Source organism: Triticum urartu, chromosome 5, assembly GCF_003073215.2.
Source record: "Triticum urartu cultivar G1812 chromosome 5, Tu2.1, whole genome shotgun sequence".
Classification (NCBI taxonomy): Eukaryota; Viridiplantae; Streptophyta; class Magnoliopsida; order Poales; family Poaceae; genus Triticum; species Triticum urartu.
In genome coordinates this window covers 588,582,213-588,607,991 of record NC_053026.1, presented here as the reverse complement: position 1 = coordinate 588,607,991, position 25,779 = coordinate 588,582,213, and the positions used below count along the sequence as shown (strand labels likewise).

The 25,779-nt window shown below is 48.1% G+C and overlaps 2 protein-coding genes, 2 non-coding genes and 1 pseudogene across 5 annotated transcripts; 4 read left to right on the top strand and 1 right to left on the bottom strand.

Moving 5' to 3' along the window:
* Positions 1-1,817: 1,817 nt before the first annotated feature.
* Positions 1,818-13,117, top strand: LOC125507480 (non-receptor tyrosine-protein kinase TYK2-like). Its single transcript, XM_048672053.1, has 6 exons — positions 1,818-2,098; positions 3,363-3,436; positions 9,739-9,974; positions 10,281-10,320; positions 11,413-12,929; positions 13,052-13,117. Exons 3-6 carry the CDS (start codon positions 9,813-9,815, stop codon positions 13,115-13,117), a joined length of 1,785 nt encoding a protein of 594 aa, XP_048528010.1. The 5' UTR covers positions 1,818-2,098; positions 3,363-3,436; positions 9,739-9,812.
* Positions 13,118-13,250: 133 nt separating this feature from the next.
* TRNAA-AGC lies at positions 13,251-13,323 on the top strand. The gene has a single exon. It is a non-coding gene; the product is annotated as a tRNA-Ala (tRNA).
* A 241-nt stretch (positions 13,324-13,564) lies between these two features.
* On the top strand, positions 13,565-13,635 carry TRNAG-CCC. The gene has a single exon. It is a non-coding gene; the product is annotated as a tRNA-Gly (tRNA).
* Positions 13,636-14,006: 371 nt separating this feature from the next.
* Positions 14,007-16,456, bottom strand: LOC125507478 (annotated as a pseudogene).
* Positions 16,457-20,496: 4,040 nt separating this feature from the next.
* LOC125511004 (receptor-like protein kinase FERONIA) lies at positions 20,497-24,612 on the top strand. Of its 2 annotated transcripts, XM_048676291.1 has the most exons (3): positions 20,497-20,512; positions 20,593-20,960; positions 22,148-24,612. In XM_048676291.1, exon 3 carries the CDS (start codon positions 22,222-22,224, stop codon positions 24,343-24,345), a length of 2,124 nt encoding a protein of 707 aa, XP_048532248.1. In that variant the 5' UTR covers positions 20,497-20,512; positions 20,593-20,960; positions 22,148-22,221; the 3' UTR covers positions 24,346-24,612. The 2 variants fall into 2 exon arrangements, with proteins under 2 accessions (XP_048532248.1, XP_048532247.1); XM_048676290.1 differs by lacking the exons at positions 20,497-20,512; positions 20,593-20,960 and adding an exon at positions 21,050-21,314.
* The last annotated feature ends 1,167 nt before the right edge of the window (positions 24,613-25,779 follow it).

Here is a 25,779-nt window from a genome sequence, read left to right as displayed (position 1 = left end):
CTGCGCGCCCATCGCCGGCCGCCGAGGCTCCGCGTCCAGCCGAGCTAGCTCCTGCGCCGCGGCCTCCCTCGCCGCTGTTAGGAGCGCAAGGGCACCCGCCCCCTGGCGACCCCGTGGTACCCCGCCACGCGACTCCGCTTGGCGACCCACGCCGCGGCCACCGGGCGCAAAACGCCGGTGCCGGCCCGCCCTACCGGAAGCTCCCTGCTCCTCGGCGTGCGTGACATAGTCAGCCAGCGAACACGACGAACGTGCCCGCGTCGAAATCGAACTCGCACTCCCACCCTCACTCACATGGCTTACCTCGTCGTCGTCCGAGCTTTCCCCCGCCAACGCAAGTGGCTGCCGCCCGACGGCGCCGGGCTGAGGAGGGGTGCAGCATGCGCCGCCCTGCCCCCCGCGCCCTTCCGCACCGCCGTCCACTCCTCGTCGGAGCAGACCGCCTCCTCCACCCGGACACCGAGCGCGTCGCCGCTGCCTCCTGACCGTACAGGAGCCGTTGGGAGCGCCATCATGGTTCCGACGACACTCTCACACATACATGATGCAGATACATGGGCTTTAATAGCCGGACTCACACGACTATCACGCACCCACTAACCACTACATGCACACACGCCGGCCAAGCCACACACAAATGGCTTGATCCGTTTTTAACTCCACACTACCTACCTTCATGCATGCACGTTCAGCACTAACTAGCCGAACCTCACGCAACGGCCACACAGCTCGGCCGTTTACCTCCATGCATGTAGTCTGCCACTAACAAACACTTGACCACACTAATATGCATGTACATCACTAAGTCTAACTAAATCATGTCACGGCCACTCATCTCCTGGCTTGCCGATTTGCTCGCCTGCACTCGCTCTATCTCTGTGTTGCTGATCCGGCCGCTTTGCCATGTTGCCGAGCATGCAACGAATCATCACTTAGTAACACTAATGCAACTCTACATCTCTATGACCAATGCAACAGATTAAACATGATCTAATCCTATATGCTTAATACTAATAACAAGATTAGTTCCAACAGTAACTCCAGTTAATACCACGGCAGAACTGAACAATAATGATTACTCTTGCTCTCCCCTACCTACAATTTCGAAATTTCCTTATGGACGCATGCCCTCCATCGATGAAGTCCAGCAACGAGATTAAATAATATTTTCTACAGTTTTGTGCAAATTACACGAAGAAGTAACCTAGGTATATTATAATTAAACCATCATCACCTAGAGGATATGTTCTATGGGACTGAAAATGACTCTTGTCCCATCTTTGGTCAATTTCCTACCCTTCGCGAGCAAGAGGAGATCTTGTATGACAAACTATCTTTGTTTCTTATCTTTGCACCGGATGCTGGATATGCGTTGTTCCGTTATCTGATGATAGTGGAACCCGGCCATAAGGTAGTAATTCAGTGTTTTTGTTAGTACGTGGCCATCTGATATGGCCACAAATTACTTACTCCCTCCGTCTCATAATATAAGAATGTTTTCCTCCGTTCCATAATATAAGAACGTTTTTGACACTAGCGTAGTGTTAAAAACGTTCTTATATTATGGGACGGAAGGAGTACCATTCAGTGATTCTGCAAAGTATCCCTATGTTGTTGATAACTCTGGTTATATGAGATTTCAGTTTCACTGATTTGGAAACTATTTTTCAGGTCAAGTCGGTGTGTCCAGCATATTAGCCGAAGCTAAGTTGTATGCTCAGTCTTTGCTGCTTCATTAATTGGCCGAACATTCGCGATCTAAAGCCTGTGGCCAGAAAATTTCCAGGTATTCGTGGGGAAAAAGATTCCAATTGGACTGGTTTAGGATGTTTCCAAGTTGGAACACTGTTCTGTTCCACCACATGGACAGTCAGACTTCTCATTTGGTAGCATGCGTACTGTGTATTTGATATGTATTTCATTTGGTACGTAGCAAGCCGGCTCATTTTGACCCCTCAACCTTCAGAGATAAGGTCTTCCTGTGAGAGTCGACCATCTCCTCGTTCGTCCAGATCCACTCCATGGCGATATGTGCTACAAGCATACAAATATGAGAAAGATGCTTCATAAATTGTATTGTCACATCAATTCCTAAGAGGTATGTTTGGCTCAATCATGACCGTCTTTATATCTTACTGAACTTCTATACTTCCGTTAGTGGATGATTTTCTATAGGTTTGCGTTCTGGCATTCTTATTCTTTGGTTCTATGCATCAATAGGTTTCCACCTGTTCTCCTGGTGTTATTCCTTTTCTCTGTCAGACAGCTTATGCAGAGTTACCCAATGCCTGCCCAGCTCCAGTTAGTAGTACCACGGCAGAACTGAACAATAGTGATTAATTTTGCACTCTCCTTCGACCTTTCCTTATGGATGTATTCCCTCCATCAATGAAGCCCAGCAACAAATTAAATAATTTTCTTAAATTTTGTGCAAATTACTGAAGAACCATCCTAGGTTTATTATAATTATGAAAACGTGACAATGTTTATTCTTCATCACCTAGAGACTATGTTATGTTATTCGATATGCGAAGTCGAGCACTCTTACTTGTGCGACTAGACGGAAGCGTCTTACCTCGATGTGAGGGACGCGTTACGTGTTATATGGAGCAGGGGCGCACCTCCCTGATAGCGCATACATTGCGGTAGTTTAGATCTTCTAGGAAGATTATATCTTGGGGAGGAAGCGATAAGAGAGAGGTTATAATATGAGATATGAGATAAACATCCAAACAATCTACTCTATCTATCTCTATCATGCACCGGTGTGGGGCTCAATGAACGTGACATGTTTACATGTTTGACACCCTCCCTTAATCACAACTTCATCAACTTGAGATTATGCTTGAAGTCCTCAAAGCTTCTGACAGGTAGGGCCTTTGTGAATCCATCTGCTATCTGATCTCTGGAATGCACAAACCGAATGTTAAGTTGCTTTTGAGCCACTCTTTCTCTGATAAAATGGAAATCAATCTTTATATGCTTTGTTCTGGCATGGAAAACAGGGTTAGCAGATAAGTATGTGGCACCTAAGTTATCACACCACAAACAGGGAGCCTTGGCACTTTTCACACCAAGCTCCTTTAGCATGGACTGCACCCATATGATCTTAGCTGTACCATTAGCTAATGCTTTGTATTCTGCCTCTGTACTTGATCTGGAGACCGTGGCCTGTTTTCTTGCACACCATGAAATCAAGTTAGGGCCAAAGAAAACTGCAAAGCCACCAGTGGAACGCCTGTCATCTAGGCATCCTGCCCAATCAGAATCTGAGAAGGCACTCACAAGTGTAGATGAAGATTTGCTGAGATTGAGACCAATATTAAGAGTGTTTTTGACATATCTGACTATGCGTTTTGCAGCAGTCCAATGAACTATAGTGGGTGCATGGAGGAATTGGCAAACTTTATTGACAGCAAATGAGATATCAGGTCTTGTAAGTGTTAAATATTGAAGTGCACCTACTAGACTTCTGTATTTTGTGCTGTCATCTTGGCTCAAGGGCTGCCCTTTTGTAAGAGATAGCTTTTCAGAACTAGACAATGGAGTGGATGAGGGTTTACAACCTTGTAAGCCAGCTTTCTTCACCAAGTCTGTTGCATACTTTTCTTGGGAGAGATGAATACCATTCTCATGCTTCTTTACTTCTATTCCCAGAAAATAATGCAACTCTCCAAGATCCTTGAGAGCAAACTCTGCACTAAGATCTTTCAAAAGTCCTATGACAGTATCATCAGATGAACTTGTAACAATAATATCATCAACATATATGAGAACAAATATGTGTGTGTTGCATTTATTGTAGATGAACAATGAGGTGTCAGACTTAGAAGGGACAAAACCAAGTGTTTGCATTTTTTGACTGAGTCGGGAATACCACGCCCTAGGAGCTTGCTTCAACCCATATAGTGCCTTATCAAGTTTGCACACGTGAGAAGGTGCATTCTTGTTTTCAAACCCAGGAGGTTGTTTCATGTACACTTCCTTTTCCAGAACACCATGAAGAAACGCGTTCTATACATCAAGTTGTCTGAGACTCCAGCCTCTGGAAACTGCAATAGACAACACAAGACGAATGGTGACAGCTTTTACAACGGGACTAAAGGTGTCCTCGTAGTCTATGCCATACCATTGTTTAAAGCCCTTTGCCACAAGTCTTGCTTTGTAGCGATCTATGGTTCCATCAGATTTTCTCTTGATCCTAAAAACCCACTTACAATCAATAATATTTTAACCTTTCTGTGGGGAACCAAGTGCCAGGTTTTATTTCTTTTCAGAGCCATGTATTCTTCATTCATGGCTTTTCTCCAATGTTCATCACCAAGTGCTTCTTCAAGTGTATAAGGTTCACCTGGTTCACCTGTTGAACAAATCATACCGTATTTTGTTACATGTTTGTAATCAACAGGTTGAACTACCCCTTTTTGCAGCTGTGTATGTCGTGGTGACTGCAAAGAGGATCCCGTGCTGCGTACAGGAGTTTCTGCATGCACCGATCCCAAGGAGGATTCGGGGATAGCAGCGGTGTCCAGCGGCAGCAGATCTTCTGTGGCAGGGGACGAAGCAGCGACGCGCACGGGCGAAGCAGCAGCCGCCGCAGAAGATCCGGGATCATCATTGCCCGTGGCCCTCCTGGCGCCAGCAGCGGAGTCCACGCCAGCAGTGGTTGGGCCCGCGCCGGTCGGGCGACGCAGGTCGCGCCGCTTGTAGCAGACCGGTTGGACCGGAAAGCGGGCGCGCGTCGAGCCAGTCGGAGGTGGCCACGCGGTCGAGCGGGGTTGGTGCTGGGCGAGGGGCGCGGCGTCAGGCACAGGAGCGGCCCGATCGGGCACAGCCGAGACGCGGGTGGGCGCTGACCCCGAGGCGGATCCACGCAGCCTGTCGTCGGATGCAGATCCCGGGGCGGATTCTGTCGGCCCTGCACACACCGATCCCGAGGGGGATTTGTTCCCCGAGCTGGGGCACATGAAATATGGTGCTGTAGCACCGTTTTCTTCAGGATTTTCACCGATTTCTTCAGAGTTTCCGTTCCCAGATGCATCTGCACTATCTCATGTATCATCACACAACTCATGCAACGTGGTGAGTGTTGGGGAACGTAGTAATTTCAAAAAAAATCCTACACACACGCAAGATCATGGTGATGCATAGCAACGAGAGGGGAGAGTATTGTCCACGTACCCTCGTAGACCGAAAGCGGAAGCGTTAGCACAACGCGGTTGATGTAGTCGTACGTCTTCACGATCCGACCGATCAAGTACCGAACGTACGACACCTCTGAGTTCAGCACATGTTCAGCCCGATGACGTCCCTCGAACTCCAATCCAGCCGAGTGTTGAGGGAGAGTTTCGTCAGCACGACGGCGTGGTGACGATGTTGATGTTCTACCGATGCAGGGCTTCGCCTAAGCACCACTACAGTATTATCGAGGTGGACTATGGTGAAGGGGGGCGCCGCACAATGATCAATTGTTGTGTCTCTAGGGTGCCCCCGCCCTCGTATATAAAGGAGCAAGGGGGGTGTGGCCGCCAAGGGAGAGGGCGCGCCAGGAGGAGTCCTACTCCGGGAGTAGGACTCCCCCCTTTCCTAGTTGGATTAGGACTTGAGGGGGAAGGAGTGGAGGAGAAGGAAGGAAGGAAGGGGGGCGCCGCCCCCCTCTCCTTGTCCTATTCGGACTAGGGGGAGGGGCGCGCGGCCAGCCCTTGCCTCCTCTCCTCTCTTCCACCTAGGCCCACTAAGGCCCAATAACCCCCGGGGGGGTCCGGTAACCCCCCGGCACTCCGGTAAAATCCTGATTTCACCCGGAACGTTTCCGATATCCAAATATAGGCTTCCAATATATCAATCTTTATGTCTCGACCATTTTGAGACTCCTCGTCATGTCCGTGATCACATCCGGGACTCCGAACAAGCTTCGGTACATCAAAACATATAAACTCATAATATAACTGTCATCGTAACGTTAAGCGTGCGGACCCTACGGGTTCGAGAACTATGTAGACATGACCGAGACACGTCTCCGGTCAATAACTAATAGTGGAACCTGGATGCTCATATTGGCTCCTACATATTCTACGAAGATCTTTATCGGTCAGACCGCATAACAACATACGTTGTTCCCTTTGTCATCGGTATGTTACTTGCCCGAGATTTGATCGTCGGTATCTCAATACCTAGTTCAATCTCGTTACCGGCAAGTCTCTTTACTCATTCCGTAATACATCATCCCGCAACTAACTCATTAGTTGCAATGCTTGCAAGGCTTAAGTGATGTGCATTACTGAGAGGGCCCAGAGATACCTCTCCGACAATCGGAGTGACAAATCCTAATCTCGAAATACGCCAACCCAACAAGTACCTTCGGAGACACCTGTAGAGCACCTTTATAATCACCCAGTTACGTTGTGACGTTTGGTAGCACACAAAGTGTTCCTCCGGTAAACGGGAGTTGCATAATCTCATAGTCATAGGAACATGTATAAGTCATGAAGAAAGCAATAGCAACATACTAAACGATCGAGTGCTAAGCTAACGGAATGGGTCATGTCAATCACATCATTCTCCTAATGATGTGATCCCGTTAATCAAATGACAACCCATGTCAATGGCTAGGAAACTTAACCATCTTTGATCAACGAGCTAGTCAAGTAGAGGCATACTAGTGACACTCTGTTTGTCTATGTATTCACACATGTATTATGTTTCCGGTTAATACAATTCTAACATGAATAATAAACATTTATCATGATATAAGGAAATAAATAATAAATTTATTATTGCCTCTAGGGAATATTTCCTTCAGTGAGCGGGTTAGTCATCATAGAGTCAACACATTTATCATCCCTTGAATCAAGCCAGTGAGAGTGGATGGGAGAAGAAGAATTTCTTTGCGAAGCAAGGCACCGGCATTTGGGTGGAGGTCAGAAAATGGAAACTTGGTCTCATCAAAGACTACATCGCAAGAGATGTAGACACGTCCGGAGGAGACATCAAGGCACTTGACCCCCTTGTGTTGAGCACTATACCCAAGGAACACGCATTGTTGGGAGCGAAACATGAGTTTTCTGGTGTTGTAAGGACGGAGATTGGGCCAGCATGCACAGCCGAAAACACATAGAGAAGTGTAGTCTGGTTTGACATGAAGAAGTCGTTCAATGGGAGTTTCATTATTTATAACACGGCTAGGGAGCATATTAATGATATGAACAGCCGTGAGAAAAGCTTCATCCCAGAATTTAAGGGGCATGGAAGCACCAGCTAGGAGGGCTAGACCAACCTCAACGATGTGTCTATGCTTACGTTTGGCTGACCCATTTTGTTGGCGAGCATGAGGGCATGACACGTGATGTGATATGCCAAGTGTTGGAAAAAGGAATTGAGTTTCTCATACTCCCCCCCCCCCCAGTCGGATTGCCGTTGCGGTCAAACTTGCGTTCAACAAGTGCTTGGAAGTTTTGAACAACTTGAAAGACTTCGGACCTCTTCTTGAGAAGATAAATCCACGAGAATTTGCTATAGTCATCAATAAAGCTAACGTAAATGTGTATCTACCAACCGAGCTAGGAGTAGGACCCCAAACATCAGAAAATATTAATTGCAAAGGTTGAGTAGAAACACTAGTTGATATGGGATACGGTAACTGATGACATTTTGCTATTTGGCAAGAATCACAAATAGTCTCAATGTTGCGCTCACCAGCAAACGGGAACTTATTTTTCTTAAGCAAACTTTCAACTAAGGAAAAGGAAGCATGTCCTAAACGATCGTGCCATCGTGTGGACGAGAGCTTGATAGCACCACAAGCTTGTTTATTTGATCTTCGAAACTCCGGAATCAACGGGTAAAGTCCTCGAACGCATCTACCTCGATAGAGGATTCTCCTTATGGCCTGATCCTTAATCAAGAAGAAAAAGGGGTGAAACTCAATGAAAACATGATTATCAACGGTGATGCGATGAACGGACAGAAGATTCTTATTGGCACTAGGAACATGCAAGATTTTTCAAAGATGAATTTTGCGGGAAGGGGTATGAATAACTGAGTGACCTATGTGACGTATGCTCATACCTGCACCACTGGCTGTATGGATCTGATCCTTCCCATGATATTTCTCACGGAGAGTCACCTTCTCCAGCTAGCCTGTGAGATGGTTGGTGGCGCCACTATCGAGATACCAGTTGGTATCCACGCCATAGGAGCCATCGACAGCCGCCTCCACCTTGTCATCTTCTTCAGATGTCGCCTCGTCCTCATCAAATCGGTACCAACAGTCTTTAGCTGTGTGGCCAGGTTTCCCACAGATTTGACAGCGAATGGCGTCAAGACGAGACCGGCCAGATCCACTGCGCCGCCCCCTGTTGCTGGTGGAGTTGGGACGGCCAGAGCGTGAACCGGAGCCGGTGGCGTTGCTGGGGCCGCCTTGCTTGCCCTTGGGACAAGGAGGACCGCGGTGGCGAGCTGAGTAGCCACCACGCCCGCGGGTGGCCGCGTTCGCAGATGACTTGAAGCCGCCGCCGGAGTTCTGGAAGTGGGCCACGCGTTGATCGAAGTTGCTGAGCATGGCAAAGAGCTCGTCGAGGGTGAAGGGCATGACGCGGGCGTCGAGAGCTGAGGCCAGGGGCTGGTAGTCCATGTCCAGCCTGTGCAGGATGTAGGAGATGAGCTCGTCATCCTGGATGGGTTTGCCCGCCGCGGCGAGTTCATCGGCAAGCCCGCGCATGAAGGCAAAGTAGGCAGCGACGGACTGGTTGCCCTTTTGAGCGTTGATGAGGGCGGTGCGGATGTTGTTGACGCGGCTCAAGGACTGCGACGAGAACATGCCCGCCAGCGCCGACCAGAGGCCGTGCGCAGTGGTGATCGCGGTCACCATGATCAGCACCTCCTTGGAGAGGTTGCTGAGGAAGTAGCCGAGCACCTGCTGGTCCTCCCTGACCCAGATGGGGTGGAGAGGGTTGGGCTCGGAGGTTTCCTTCCCATCCTTGTCCTTGGTGACAAGAAGGGGCATTGGTTCGGGCATGGTGCCATCGGCATAACCGAAGAGACCTGCCCCTCTCAGCTGGGGTGTGATCTGAGTACGCCAAAGCACATAGTTCGTGCGAGAGAGTTTCTCCGGAACCTGGCCATTGAGGCTTGTGTGGGAGGTGGCGGAGGAAGCCATGGAGGCTAGTGCTACTGGATTTCTGGAAACCTAGACGAGATTGGAAGAGGAGGCTCTGATTACCATGTGCGACTAGGCGGAAGCGTCTTACCTCGATGTGAGGGTCGCGTTACGTGTTATATGGAGTAGGGGCGCACCTCCCTGATAGCGCATACATTGCGGTAGTTTAGATCTTCTAGGAAGATTACATCTTGGGGAGGAAGAGATAAGAGAGAGGTTACAATATGAGATATGAGATAAACATCCAAACAACCTACTCTATCTATCTCTATCATGCGCCGGTGTGGGGCTCAATGAACATGACATGTTTACATGTTTGACATTACTCTCTTGATTTATGTATTGGACTGAAACCAGCTCTTACCCAATCTTTTGGTCAACTTCCTACCCTAGCAGCCAGAGGAGATCTTTCATGACAAACTATCTTTAAAACAACACACATCAATGTTTCTTCAGTACATAAGCATCTGATATGGCCACAAATCATTTGGCAATCATTGATTTCTGTAAAGTACTCTTATTTTGTTGATAACTCTGGATATTGAGATCTGAGTTTCACACTTTTGGAAACTATTTTTCAGGTCAAGTCCATGTATCCAGCATACTAGTCGAAGCTAACTGTTATACTCAATCTCTGCTACTTTACTTTCATAAGATGGACCTTCGAGAAAGTACGGTGACAGAAATGATCCAAAGGGATGACAGATCAAAGTGGTTATCACACAACAATCATAACATAAAATGCTTCACTGAGGGTGAGATAAGAGGAATTACCGGTAACTACGAAACTATCATTGGAAAAGGCGGCTTCGGAGAAGTCTACAAAGGTGTTCTCCAAGATGGAACAACAGTTGCAGTCAAGAAATTTATGTGTAATGTAGAAGAAAATTTTGCCAAAGAGCTGAAAGTCCACTGTGAAATCAACCACAGGAACGTAGTTCGGCTCATAGGCTACTGTGCCGAGGAAAAAGCCCTAATGATAGTCAGCGAGTATATATCTAAAGGGAACCTTGGCGATGTTCTTCACCATGAACTCATTCCCATCACATTAGATACTCGACTGCGGATCGCGGTGGAGTGTTCAGAGGCATTGCGTTACATGCATTCACAAATGTATACTCAGGTCATTCATGATGATATCAAGCCTGCCAATATACTATTAGAGCATCTTCAACAGCCGCGCCAAAAGACGCGCGCGCGGGGTAAATTGGCTTTATAGCGCGCGCGGGATGTTTACGCGCGCTCCAGCGGTGGCGGGAAACGATTGCGCGCGTGGGAAAAGGCGGCCGCTCGCGCGTTACATTTGGCGCGCCGCGTCCGGCGCGCCTATAAATTGCAGCGCCTCCGCCGCTCTCTCCATCGCCCTTTGCCGCTCTCTCCGTCTCTCCATCCCCCCTGCCGCGCTCTGCCACTGACACGCCACCACCGCGCCACAATGCCGCCTCGGTGCCGGGGAGGTACGGGCTACCGCGACGTCCACGTGCGTCCGTCCAGCACCTACTCCGCCGAGATTCGGTCGGGCGGCGGCATGCGGCTCCGTCTCGGAACTTTCGACACCGCCCAGGAGGGCGCCCGCGCGTACGACGCTGCGGCGTGGTGCCTCCTGCAGTCCCGTCAAGACATGAACTTCGCCGACGTGGCGACGCTGGAGCGCGCACAGGAGTTGGTGCCTTTCCCGCGGCTTCTCACTGACGAGGATCATCGCAAGCACCGAAGGCGGGAGCATTGTCTCAGGCTGGCCGAGATGGACGAGCAAGCCATGACGCTGTGGAGTCATCGCTTTCCGGAAGACACCAACGAGGAACAGTTTTTCGCCCAGAGAAGGGCGAGGAGAGCGAAGAGGAGAGAGGAGCGAGCCGACTATCGCGAGGACAAGCGAACGCGGAAGGCGGTCGCTAAATACAACCAAGCGCTAGGAGATGCGTCCTCCTGGAACTCCGGCGACGAGCGGTTCCTTGACGCCTACGCTCTGACGTCGGAGGAGGACTTCACTGAGACAGAGTCCGAGTCGGACGAGTAGTAGTAGGAGAACTATCTATGAAATCAAATATGTAGTAGGAGAACTATCTACGAAACCAAATATGTAGTAGAAAAAAACTAAAATATAGCACGCCTACTGGAGCGACGTGGGCGCGCTTTAATTTGCGGCGGCCGCTGGAGCCAGCGCACCGCTGCGCGCAAAAACTGGCTAACCTCGCGCTGTATCGCGATTTTTAGCGTGCGGCGCGTTGCGCGGCTATTGGAGATGCTCTTAAATGACAACTTCAATGCAAAAATATCTGACTTTGGAATATCAAGACTGGTCAACACGGACTCGACCCTTTTCACTGAGCATGTAATGGGGAGCATAGGTTACATGGACCCTTTGTTTGCTGGCAGCGGGCGTCTCACCTGGAAGAGTGATGTTTACAGTTTCGGAATCGTTCTGGTTGAATTTATTACAAAGAAAAAGGCAACAATAAGAAATGGGGAGGCCGGCATAGTTGAATGTTTCACCCAAGCTCTTGCAACAGGGAAGAGAAAGGTGAGAGAGTTGTTCGATCTTGAAATTTCAAGCCAGAATAACATGAAGGTTCTTGAAGGGGTTGCGAAGCTAGCAGGGCAATGTTTGAGGATGGAGATGGATAGACGCCCTGAGATGATAGATGTGGCAGAAAGTCTTCGGGCGCTTAGAAAAACTCAAGTTCAAGGAAAACAAACTATTTTTCCTTGGGGGTGGAGGAACAAGTCAGCAGCTCAGAACAACTGGCAATCTTCTAGCTCAGTCACGCCACAATCTTTGCCATCCAACTTGTGCCGCCATTTCTCACTTAGGGAGATGAAATCTGCGACAGGGAACTTTGCTGGGTCACACATTGTTGGTCAGGGTGGATCTGGTATAGTTTACTATGGAATGATTGATGCGGGAGCAACCAAGGTGGCAATCAAACGTGGCATAGTTAAGCAGGATGTGAGTATGTTCCAGACAGAGATAGCGATGATGGCAAAACTCCGCCACCATCATCTCGTATCATTGGTTGGTTATTGCAAAGAGAAAAACGAGAGGATATTGATCTATGACTACATGGCTCGTGGCACCCTGCGTGAGAACCTTTACGCTAACAAAACAGAGGAGCCACCGCTTACTTGGAGGCAGCGTCTAGACGTCTGCATCGGTGCTGCTCGTGCCCTGCATTACCTTCATGAGTGTTCCGTCATCCCTAATGATGTGTCGACGACGAACATTCTCCTAGATGAGAGATTGGTCGGCAAGGTTCCTAGTGAAGTCTCAATGTGGAGGTATGACACGGATGACACGTACCTTATTGGATGTCCTGGTTTTCATGATCCTGATTTTTCCTTCACTGGGCAACTAACAGAGGAATCCAGTGTATATTCTTTTGGTGTCGTGCTGTCTGAGGTTTTGTGTGCTCGGGCTGCTTGGGATCCTTATCTGGTACAATGTGCTCTTAGTTGGGATGATGGCAAAGCTCCGCCACCATCATCTCGTATCTTTGGTCGGTTACTGCAAAGAGAAAAACCAGAGATACTGATCTACGATTATATGGCTCGTGGCACCCTGAGTGAGAACCTTTACGCTAACAAAACGGAGGAGCCACCGCTTACTTGGAGGCAGCGTCTAGACGTCTGCATCGGTGCTGCTCGTGCCCTGCACTACCTTCATGAGTGTTCCATCATCTCTAATGATGTGTCGACGACGAACATTCTCCTAGATGAGAAATTGGTCGGCAAGCTTTCAAGTACAGTCTCACAGCCGCAGGATACCATGAAAGTGAGCACGAGCTCTATGGGAACTAACAGAGAACTCCAATGTATACTCTTTCTGAAGCGAGTATTTTGTATTATGTGTTTGTTCATGCTTTTCATTATACGGTGCTGTAATGGATTTGTCAGGCTGTTCGCCTGCACTATTATTGTGTCCTGTCAGTCTTGTGCTGGCTACAGTTTTCAGTTGGGTAATCATCATTATGCATAAAACTGGTTCCTTTGTTTCACAGTTCCTATACAAAGTAGTGGGACGGATTTTTTTTAAATAGCTCAGATGTAGCTACCATGCTCTTAAGTAGGGTTGTTAATTGCGTTCTGCAAACAAGGGGATGTAGCTCAGATGGTAGAGCGCTCGCTTAGCATGCGAGAGGTATGGGGATCGATACCCCACTTCTCCATTATTTTTGTCCCCCTATTTTTTTGCAAATCTGAACACTGAAATATACTGTAGAATTCAAATTCCTCTACACCAAGTATCACCATCTCTACAAATCGGTCAAGTTATCACAGTTTCCTGGATGATGGAACATCTTTGTCAAAACTGTCATCGCGTGAGCTATTTACAAACCTTCATCTTCGCTCCAAAAAAAAAGTGGACAGAGGATAAAATACAAAGTGAAAGGAAAAATAATCAACCAAGCGCATCTGGTGTAGTGGTATCATAGTACCCTCCCACGGTACTGACCAGGGTTCGATTCCCTGGATGCGCATTTATTTTCTCATCCGTTGTTTTGTTGTTTTCTATGGACTTTCAGATGAGCAGTGCGGGCCATGACGCACAATGGATTTCTTTCTCTGTTATTTGTTTTTTATGGCCGTAGTCTTTTTTCTTTCTTTGTACATAACAATTATCTGAAATATGGGAAGAAAATTTCTTTGTACATAACAATTATCTGAAATATGGGAAGAAATTATATTTTTTATAGGAAGGGAAGAAATTATAGTTATAGCTTCAGGAGCAGTGAAATGATGAACGGCCGAAAGCTGTTCCACCATGAACCCGGGGTGTTTAACAAGAGTTACATTTCTGGATTTCCCTTTGTCGAGATGGTCAAATCTGCGGCATTTTCTTCCGAGGGAACTAGGACGGGCAAAATCCAGCCTGAACCATTTCCAGTAGAAGTGAATCATGAAGAAGAGCTTTGCGAGGAGCATTGGCGCAGCGGTCCTACCGGAGCATCAAGCCGTCAGCGCAACAGCGGTAGATCGCAGGCAAGGCTTCATTTTCTCTGTGGAAAATCTTGCCGTTGCGCCGCTTCCACGTGTTCCATATGGCGGAGGTCAGCGCTGTAGAACGAACTTCTGCAAAGATGAGAGCCGTCCCAAAAATCACGAACCTTCTTGCTGCAACATCGGAGTGAAGAAAAACGGCTGAAGAATGCGATCGAAGCCCATCCAATCTCAGGCCAACATACAGCGTAGAAGTACTGCACACAGGCTAATCCGAGGAACCAACTTCTCCTGCTACTGCCCAGAGAACAAGGCACAAATCATCATTATTCAGAAAGAGAACGGCGTGCCCTAAGGTTCTGCATGTGAAGCCACTCTGAAGCCGGCGAGCCCTGGGTAGTACCTTGGCACAGCAAACTGCATGCAAGAAGACAAGAAGGTAAACCTCTGGAGCTAAGATATATTTTGCTGTAAACAAACATGACAACATAGCATCTGCATCATAGCAGGCCTGATTGCAGATCAAGGGCCGAGATGCATAGTATATTGGCAACACAGTTTCAGAAATCAAGCATTGGAGCTAAGATATACTGTACTTCATTGTACCCATCATCTTTTTGCTACTTAACCATTGAGTTCGCAACTTGACTTACATCTTTAGTTGGAAAAATGTCTCGGCCCCAATGTGAGCATGGGCATTAACCGCCTCAAGCTTCATGGACAGGAACTGCAGATGACAGCAATTGTCAAGCTATTTATTATTAACTGAACTATAGAGGGTAACACAATTCCATAGAAGCGACAATCTGTGATACAGCATACCTCAGTTTGACGGTCCAAAGCTTGGACATAATTGATTATCGAGGACTGATGCTTTGCCAATAACCTAACCAAGGAAGCATAAGCTTTCCAAAGAAAATTATTTACAGACACAAAACTAGGGAGGACATTAGTCGGACAGAGTGGAAACATAAAAAACATTGAATGCTTGTTGATGAGATTAAAATGCACCTTATTGCATCCAGGAACAAGATCTTGGAGAATTTTCATCCGCTCGGTTATTTTCTCCCGTCGTGCCTGTCAAAATAAGTAGAGATCTCAGTAATCGAATCACCTTGTTTACTTGCAATTGCCGTATAGCAAGAGTGTACTTTTCCACTTCAATTTTTAACCGTCTTTAATGGGCAGTGTCAATGTGAATCTATGGGGTACTCAAAATTGAAAATAATACATTCAGAATAGTCAAAACTGAAAACAGTGCCCATTGAACCGACCCTTTCTGCAAGGCTATGGCTGTCAGTTGCTTGACCCCTTCTTGCCCTCACATGGATGAAATCTTTTTTTTCAAGCGGCACACGATCTCACTCCAGCACTAGCACCCGCTCGCGAGGCAGCGTGATCGCAATCGGCTCGGCCTCATGATGGATGCGCTCCTGGCTTCGGCGCGCCGCTTATCATCATCATAGTGCCAACTGGCGCCCGCCACTAGGTGGCTCTTTTTTCTTATTTCTCTTATGTTTTCATGGGCTTGAATGTGTTGTGGTCCTAGCTGTCGTTTGTCTGTTGATGTTCGGATATGGGTTGTATGGACCGTTGCTTTATTTATAAAGCGGGGCGAAAGCCTATTTTGAAAAATGGATGAAATCTTGCTTTGGTGGCGGAGGATTTTGATCAAATTTCTTGAATTAGCTTTAGCATCTTTTCTGAAAACTGCCATTATCATCACTGGATTTAAGAGATTTGGTTTGTGGCCAGTTATCTTGCTATACTTAGCCATCTCCAACCTCGCCGACGTTTGGTTTTGGTTTGTGGCATTTCAGAGATTAAGACCCGTTCGGTCAATTTTGATGATCACCGTTGGATGACAAAAAACTGTTCAAAAATCCAAATATTTACAAGAGATTTGATGATCCGCGTTGGATGGAGTTGCCCTTAGATCATCTCTAGAAGACCCCTTAAAATCGCGACCCTTAAAAGCATGATAAGGGTCGATAAATCGCGTTTTAAGGTTCGAAATCACCAGCGGCGGAACAGAACCCGTAAACCCGAACGGTAAAAGAGAATATCCCGATTTCGGCCCCGCAAACTATAAAAGCACACAAATCAATTGACCATGATTTTGAGCAAATAAAACATAAATGCCAATAATTCAAACATGATCTTGACACCACCACACAGTTTTGGCGACATTTGAACATAGTTTTTGCACCACAACCCAAAAGACATCACCGCACCATCCGTCATCACTCCATCATCATCATCATCATCATCATCATTATCATCGCAAGATGAAATCTTGACTGCCACCATTGCCACCACCATTTGCCGAACCACCATGCTCACCGAACCTTGGCACCGCATGGCCTCTTCCAGCTAGCCTCCTCCTCTCCACGATCTCCAACCTTGCCATGTCATGCCATTCTTTGGTGACCTCGTCCATCTCATTTCGGTTCATCATCATGATCTTGTTCTCCTATTGAAGGAGTTTGGCCATGGCTTTATCCTCCTCGGCCTTGGCTCTTCTCTCCTCAATGGCGGCCTTGCGGTTGGTCTCCTCCTTGAGTAGTTACGTTGCCACTTCTCCTGCTTCCCTTGAGCCTTTTTCTCGGCCAACTTCTTTTTTTCCTCCAATGTCTTGATCACCAAAAGCTCATTGGACTTGACCATGCGATCTAGCTTGTCCCGCAAGCTTGAAGCCTCCGCTTCCTTCTAGATCTTGTCCTTGGCCTTCTTGTTTCCATCAGGCTTATTCTTGTTTCTTGGGCCATCATCCTCTTCATCATTGTCATCATCATCCATCTTGGTGAGGGCACCTCTCTTCGGTGGGTATTCTTTCTCAAACACCTTCCACTTCTCACTATATATCTTTGAGAAGTTCTCAACAATGCTCTAGTTGAAATGCCTTTTTGCATGAAGCTTCCATGTCCTTGTACCTTTCTTGCGCAATTTTGTCCTATAAAATGGAAACAATGTCAAATTGCAACCGCTCCAAGTTGTACAAAAGATTTGCGCTTGGGACATGAAACAAACTCACATAGTCGGCTTCAATGACATCACTTGGAGGTGCATTGTGCACTTGCGTCAAGCAAGTAGCCCAACGGCTACATATTGGCTTGATGACGTCCCAACGACCTTGAAGAGAACGAAAAGTGTGTGGCGTCCTGTTGGGATACTTTGCCATCATGCGGAAGAACTGATCCTTGATCCTTTGCCAATACCGCTATGCGGTTTGGTCGGCGCCGGTGCACGCATCAAGAGACACCGACTCCCACGCCTTGATCAAAATTATGTCTTCCAATGGAGTGCAGTTCTTTGATCTTGCGCGTTTTGCTAGCGCTTCGTCGTACACCCCCTCGTCAACCTCCTCCACATCATCTTTTTCCCGTGACCGTGCACGCCACCATCCATCTCGTTGTAGCCGTATTCACCGATCGGTGTTTGATCGATGTCGACGGTGTTGTCGTCCAAGATTTGCACGAAGTCAGCCGTCGCATGATGGATACCGGCTCTACAATTGCGCTCGACATGTCACGTACAAGAGGAATGAACTCAAATGAATGAAGTGCAGGAAATCGAAGAATCATACCTTGTGTCCATTTCGTCGAACGCCTCGGGGGCGGTAGCTACGCCATCGCCAGAGTGCTCGGGGAAGCTCTTGCCGAAGCAATCGGGGGATGTGTTAGCGAGGCAGCTTTCCCGGCGAGCTTCTTGCATTTCACACCGGAAACCTTCCCCTTCTTCGCCGGCGGTTGCCGGACCGAATTCGCATCGGAGGCGGCGAGGCGGGCGAGCAGGCGTGCCTTCACGGCGGGGCCGGTGGGGATGTCGTCCTGGACGACGACGTTGCACTGCCGCTTGCGGGGTGGCGCGGTGTAGCCTTGAACGGCGACGGGCGCGGCATGGCCGTCGACGAGATCTGCCGAAGGGGGTGGCACGTGGATGGCGTCCGCGGTGATGGCTTCCGGCTGAGAGGCTTCCATGCCGACGAAGGGACGCCTAGGAAGGTGCTCCGGGGGACCGTAGGGAGGTGGTTGGGGGTGGAGGGAGAGCGAAGCGGGAAGAGCCGCGCGGAAATGTCCCTCCCACCAAATCTCGCAGTTGATAGGGATCGAGCTTGGGTCAGCCTCCTGCCCCATGAATCTAAAGGTTGAGGGCGAAGTTTTTCCGTGTCCCATAAAATTTTACAATTCGCACGCTGATATGGTGTCTAGTCAGATCATTTTTTTGGCCCGAAACCGTAAACGGACGGTTATTTTGTGGGTCGACGCGTTTTAAGAGGTTTGCTAGAGTTCTCTTAGGGCATCTCCAGCCGTTGGCCCCTCCAGGACGCATAAAAATCGCCCCCTGGGGGCGAGCCGGCGATACAATCGGCGCCGGGGGCGGTTTTGCGCCCAGTCGTCGCCCCCAGGCGCCGAAATTGGCCCACTTTGCAACCCAATTTCGGCGAATAAAGGGCCCATATGGGCGAGAATAGGCCCATATTCGGCGTGGTTTCGCCGTGTCTCGGCGTTCAATTATCAACACAATTATTTCTTATCACATATTTCATCACAGAAAAATCAAATATTTCAACAAAATAGTACAACAACAAATAGTTCAATATAAATTATATAGTTCAAAAAATAAAAACTCGTATTTCATCACACGGCGTCCCCCTTGAGCCTTCATAGGTGCTCAATCAGATATTTCTGTAGTTGATGATGCACCTGTGGGTCTCGGATCTCCTAACGCATACTGAGATAGGCAGTCCAAGTTGCCGGTAGCTGGTGATCAACTTCGGCTAGAGGACCCTGCCTGTAGTATGGTTCAGTGTCAAACACTGGGTCTTCTTGCTTGCTCTCGATTATCATGTTGTGCAAGATGACACAGCAAGTCATAATCTCCCACATTTGATCTTTGGACCAGGTCTGAGCGGGGTACCGAACAACAGCAAATCGAGATTGGAGCACACCAAATGTCCGCTCGACATCCTTCCTGCAAGCCTCCTGAAGCTTCGCAAACCAGGCGTTCTTGCCTCCTGCCACAGGGTTTGAGATTGTCTTCACAAATGTCGACCATCTCGGATAGATGCCGTCAGCTAGATAGTACCCCTTGTTGTATTGGTGCCCATTGATCTCGAAGTTCACCGGAGGAGAATGGCCCTCAACGAGCTTGGCAAAAACAGGAGAGCGCTGCAGCACGTTGATGTCATTGTGAGTTAGAAGGTGTGCCAAATCCAGAGGTCCTGTGTGGCTACCGCCTCAAGCACCACACTACAACCGCCTTTGGCGCCTTTGTACATCCCCTGCCAACCAAATGGGCAATTCTTCCATTTCCAATGCATGCAGTCGATGCTTCCAAGCATCCCAGGAAATCCTCTTGCTGCATTCTAGGCTAGGATCCGAGCAGTGTCTTCCGCATTGGGTGTTCTCAAGTATTGTGGCCCAAACACTGCCACCACTGCCCGACAGAACTTGTAGAAACACTCTATGCTGGTGGACTCGGCCATGCGCCCATAGTCGTCGAGTGAATCACTGGGAGCTCCATATGCAAGCATCCTCATAGCTGTAGTGCACTTCTGGATGGAGGTGAATCCAAGAGCGCCAGTGCAATCCATCTTGCACTTGAAGTAGTTGTCGAACTCCCGGATGGAATTCACAATCCCGAGGAAGAGCTTTCGGCTCATCCGATAACGGCGCCAAAATGTTCTCTCGCCATGAAGTGGAGCATCGGCGAAGTAGTCGGAGTAGAGCATGCAGTAGCCTTGGAGACGATGCCGGTTCTTTGCTTTCATCCGCCCCGGCGCCGAGCCACCTCGCCGCGGCTTTTCATTGCTCGTCAGCAGCTGGGCGAGGGCGCGAGCACCATGAGATGCTCTTCTTCCTCGGCCGCGGCTTCCTCCTCCAGCAGCGCGGCGAGCTCTTCCTCCTCATCCGAGTCCATCGCCGAGGCAGGCAAAACGCCGAACACCTTGCGCTCGGTGGGCGTGTACCCGCCGTTAAACCGCGCCTCCGCGGCCGGAAACGCCCAGCTGCTGTGGGAGGGGCTGCCGCGGCGAAGCGCTGCTATTTTCCGGCGGGGAATGGCTATCTAGCGGAGTAGGGCGGCGGCCGTTGCCGGGATATAGCTAGTGGTGGCCAAGGGCGCGGGGGGTGCGAGACGAGTCGGGGGAAGAAAACCTTGACTTTTCCCCTGTCGGTGTGGGCCAGGCGTGCTTTTCCCTAGCGCCGGAGCCCCCAACTGCTCCCCAGCGCGCCGGGTTCGGCCTGTGACCGCCGGACGGAAAAAAAGTCCGAACCAACGATTTTCGGCGTCCTGGGGACGCGACTGGACCGTTTTTTCGGTGTCGGCGTTGAAAAAATGACCTGGGAGGGCCCTTAGATAGCAGCGCCCTGCCGACGGTCGGATACACCCCTCCATGGTTATCCACAGAAAACGGTACGGCGAACCTTGGTCTCCGCTTCCTTGCCGTTGTTTCACTGTTGACATCTCCGCCGCCTTTCTCACATTGCTTGCAGGGCGCCGCATCAGACTCCTTCCAAATCAGCGGTGAGATCAGCGGGCTGCCGTCCCGCGGCGGTTGAATGAAGCAAGCAGGGAGCGAGCGAGTACGGGTCCGGTATGGCAGTCGGCAGCCGCGGTGGACCTCTGTGGTGCGGCTGCAGCGGCTGGGCCCAAGGGCGGGCTTCCACGGCGGGCGTGGATCTGAGCATTTGGGTACAGCGGGTGAGGGGACGGCCCGCTGCAGCTGCAGGGGATCCTCCATGGCTGCCAGGAAATTTTCAGTTCCAACAACTTCAATTGTTCCCGTCTCTGATATGGGGAAAAATGGATCCACATTGGAGCTAGATTCACCATCTAAATTCTGTGGTCATAAAAATTTAAGGTATTCTTCTTTGAAATTATTTTCCCCAGGGATTGATTGGTTTAGGAAGTTTCATAAAAGCACTAGCAGACCTGTAAATATAAATCCAGATTGTCTGGTATAGGAAGTTTCCAAGTTGGAAAATTGTTCCACGACATGGACAGTCAGACCATGCTATGCCCATAAAAAAACACGCATATTAACCTTCGGTAGCTAGCGGGCTCATTTTGACCCCTCAACCTTCACGGATGAGGTCTTCCCATGAGAGCTGAGCATCGGTTCCTTCTTCCAGATCCACTCCATGCCGATGTGTGTTACAAAATATGAGAAACATGCTTCAACATAAATTATATTGCCGCATCAGTTCCTAAAGAGGTATGTTGGGCTCAGCAGCAACCATCTTTATAACCTTACTGATTTTTTATATTTTCTTCAGTGGATAGGTTTCTACAGGTTTGCATTTTTCGCATTTTAAATCTTCGGTTCTAACCTTCAGGTTTTTTTCCTCATAGTGTTCATGCCTTTTCCTTGTCAGAGTTATGGGGCTTTAGCTGTCTTTTTTTTTTTGGTTTGCACCTGGATGCAGAATTACTTTACACAACGCCTACCATGAAACTCCAATCAATACCACGACAGAACTGAACAATAATTATTAATTTTGCTCTCCCCTACCTACAGTTTCCGCCTTATGGACGTATGCCCCATCGATGAAGTCCAGCAGCGAGATTAAATAATATTTTCTACAAATTTGTGCAAATTACAGAAGAAGTAACCTAGGTATATTATAATTAAACCATCATCACCCAGAGGATATGTTCTATGATTAAATGGGCAAAGTCGAGCCCTCCTGTTCTCTTCATTGATGTGTTGGACTGAAAATGACTCTTATCCCATGATTCCCATCCTTGGTCAACGTCCTACCCTTCGCGGGCAAGAGGGGATCTTGTATGACAAACTATCTTTGTTTCTTATCTTTGCACTGGATGCTGGATGTGTGTTGTTCCGTTATCTGATGATAGTGGAACCCGGCCATAAGGTAGTATGGGAAAAAACCGCAATTCAGTGTTTTTGTCAGTACGTGGCCATCTCATACGGCCACAAGTTACTTATCATTCATTGATTCTGCAAAGTATTCCTATGTTGACATGTTGTTGATAACTCTGGTTATATGAGATTTGAGTTTGACCCATTTGGAAACTATTTTTCAGGTCAAGTCGGTGTGTCCAGCATATAAGCCGAAGCTAACTTGTATACTCAGTCTTTGCTACTTCACTTTCATAAGATGGACCTTCGGGAGAGTACAGTGGCAGAAATGATCCAAAGAGGTGACAGGTCAAAGTGGTTGTCATGTAGCAATCATAACATAAAATGCTTCACAGAGGGTGAGATAAAAAGAATTACCAGCAACTACGAAACTATCATTGGAAAAGGCGGCTTCGGAGAAGTTTACAAAGGTGTTCTGCAAGATGGAAGAACAGTTGCAGTCAAGAGATTTATGAGTAATATAGAAGAAAATTTTGCAAAAGAGCTGAAAGTCCACTGTGAAATCAACCACAAGAATGTAGTTAGGCTCATAGGCTACTGTGCCAAGGAAAATGCCCTAATGATAGTCAGTGAGTATATATCTAAAGGGAACCTCAGCAATGTTCTTCACCATGAACGCATTCCCATCACGTTGGATATACGACTGCGTATCGCGGTGGAGTGTTCAGAGGCATTGTGCTACATGCATTCACAAATGTATACTCAGGTGATCCATGGTGATATCAAGCCTGCCAATATACTATTAGATGACAACTTCAATGCAAAAATATCTGACTTTGGAATATCAAGACTTGTCAACACAGACTCGACCCTTTTCACTGATCATGTAATGGGGAGCATAGGTTACATGGACCCTTTGTTTGCTCGCAGCGGGCGTCTCACCTCGAAGAGTGATGTTTACAGTTTCGGAATCGTTCTGGTTGAATTGATTACAAAGAAAAAGGCAACGATAAGAAATGGGGAGGCCGGCATAGTTGAATGTTTTACCCAATCTCTTGTAACAGAGAAGAGAAAGGTGAGAGAGTTGTTCGATGTTGAAATCTCAAGCCAGAACAACATGAAGGTTCTTGAAGGGGTTGCAAAGCTAGCAGGACAATGCTTGAGAATGGAGATAGATAGACGCCCTGAGATGAGAGATGTGGCGGAACGTCTTCGAGCGCTTAGGAAAACTCAAATTCAAGTTAAACAAACACCAACTATTTTTCCTTGGGGGTGGAGGAACAAGCCAGCAGCTCAAAACAACTGGCAATCTTCTAGCTCAGTCACGCAACAATCTTTGCCATATAACTTGTGCCGCCATTTCTCACTCAGGGAGGTGAAATCCGCGACAAGAAATTTTGAGAAGTCGCACCTTATTGGTGTGGGTTTATTTGGTAAAGTTTACTATGGAGTGATTGATGGGGGAGCAACAAAGGTGGCTATCAAACGGGGCAGGTTTGAACAGGATGTGAGTATGTTCCAGACAGAGATAGCGATGATGGCCAATCTCCGCCACCATCATCTCGTATCATTGGTCGGTTACTGTAAAGAGAAAAACCAGAGGATGCTGATCTACGACTACATGGCTCGTGGCACCCTGAGTGAGAACCTTTACGCTAACAAAATGAAGGAGCCACCGCTTACTTGGAGGCAGCGTCTAGACGTCTGCATCGGTGCTGCTCGTGCCCTGCACTACCTTCATGAGTGTTCCATCATCCCTAATGATGTGTCGACGACGAAGATTCTCCTAGATGAGAGATTGGCCGGCAAGTTTTCAAGTGAAGTCTCACCATGGCGGGATGCCATGGATGTGACCCCCACACTGCGTATGGGACGTCTGGGTTGTGTCGATCCTGAATTTTACTGCACTGGACAACTAACACAGAAATCCAATGTGTATTCTTTTGGTGTCGTACTGTTTGAGGTTTTGTGTGCTCGGGCTGCTTATAATCCCAATCTTCCAGAAAGACAAGCTAATCTGGTATATTGCGCCCTTAGTTGCCAGAAGAAGGGCATCCTTGATCTGATTGTTGATCCAGATCTTGAAGGAAAGATTGCTCCGTGGTGCTTCAAGAAGTTTGTGGAGATTGCTGAGAAATGTGTAAGTGATCGTGGTATCGACCGCCCTACAATGCAAGAGGTGCTTGAGAACCTGGAGTTGTGTCTTGTAGAACAAAGCGGAAGCCTTGGTGATGAGATGTTGGCTGAAGATGACACTAATGGTCCTTCAAGGACAGAGCGTCGGTTGAACCTGGATATGTACCTTGCAGAAGACGATGATTCCAGCCATTGTAGTTTGGTATCAACCTTCGAATATGATGACATGGAATGTGCTTCTGATGGTGGTGTGGATTCTGATTCCGAATTGCTAATGCCACGATGAGCAGGCAGGAAGCGGTCACCAATTTTCCTACTGCCAATGCTCTCTCCACCGACAGATCATGCCAGAGAATTACTCCATATATGTATACTGCAATTTCTGACGGTCCCTTTCTTTTCTGAAGCGAGTATTTTGTACTATGTCTTTGTTCATGCTTTTCATTATCCGGGTGCTGTAATGGATTTGTCAGGCCGTTCACCCTGCACTATTGTTATGTCCTTCTAGTCTTGCACTGGCTACAGTTTTCAGTTGGGTAATCATCATTATGCATAAAACTGGTTCCTTTGTTTCGTCCTGAATAATAAGACATTATCGATAGTACTGTACTTACCAGCACAAGCAACTAAGGGAATCTGGCAGTCTGGCAGAGTAGGATAGGATTTTCTTTTTGCTCTTAGATAGAAGTAACCACTGAAGCTCCTCCCTGAACCTACGTCTGCAGGCAAAGAGACTGGGGATAACTCCCTTCTGGAAACATATGCATTCCTCGTGTTCCAAATGGCCCAAGCAATCAGTATGATGACATCCATTGCAAATGGAAGATTGAGCAGGCGAACTAACTGACTGAGCTGATCTTGAATACCTGCAGACAGACAGGGGAGACCAACCGGGGCAGATGAAAGAACAAGTGATCTCTTGTCTCCAAAACTTGCTGATCACACATGACACATGTGCAGTCCTCAGTGAAAAAACTCTTTCTCTGATTGCAGGAATTCCATAGCCATGCAATAGCAGGAATTGTAGGTTCTCGCTTCTGAGCTGCTTCAGCTTTCCGTGCAGCTTCTTCTGCATCCTGAAGTTCAGAAGAAACAAGATGTAATTTCACAGTTCCCATACAAAGTAGTGGGACGGGTTTTTAATACTACCTCAGATGTAGTTACCATCCTGTTAAGTAGGTTTGTTAAATTTAGCAAACAAATAAGGGGATGTAGCTCAGATGGTAGAGCGCCCGCTTAGCATGCGAGAGGTATGGGGATCGATACCCCACTTCTCCATTTTTCTGTCTTTTTTTTTTGCAAATCTGAACACTGAAATATACTGTAGAATTCAAATTCCTCTACACAGTTATCACCATCTCTAAAAATCAGTCAAGTTATCACAGTTTCCTTGGATGATGGAACATCTTTGTCGAAGGCCGATGATAGGCGTCGGCGCGCCGGCCGAAAGTTTCGGCCGGTCCAGCCCAGGCCGTTGGATGTGAGCCGCGCGGGTCGCTGGATCCAGGCAAAAAAAAAAAAAAGAAACGCCCTCCAGCTTCTTCTTCCTCGAGCACTCGGGCTGGATCCACATGCCTCGCTCGAGGAGCGCGGCCTCTTGTCCCCTTCGGTGGCCGTCCTCATCGTCGGCCCCCATCGGTTTTCCTCATCGTCGGTCCCCATCCCTCGCCAACCCCCTCGTCTTGATGAATGTAGCAAAAAACTTTGCCGGTGGTAGCAA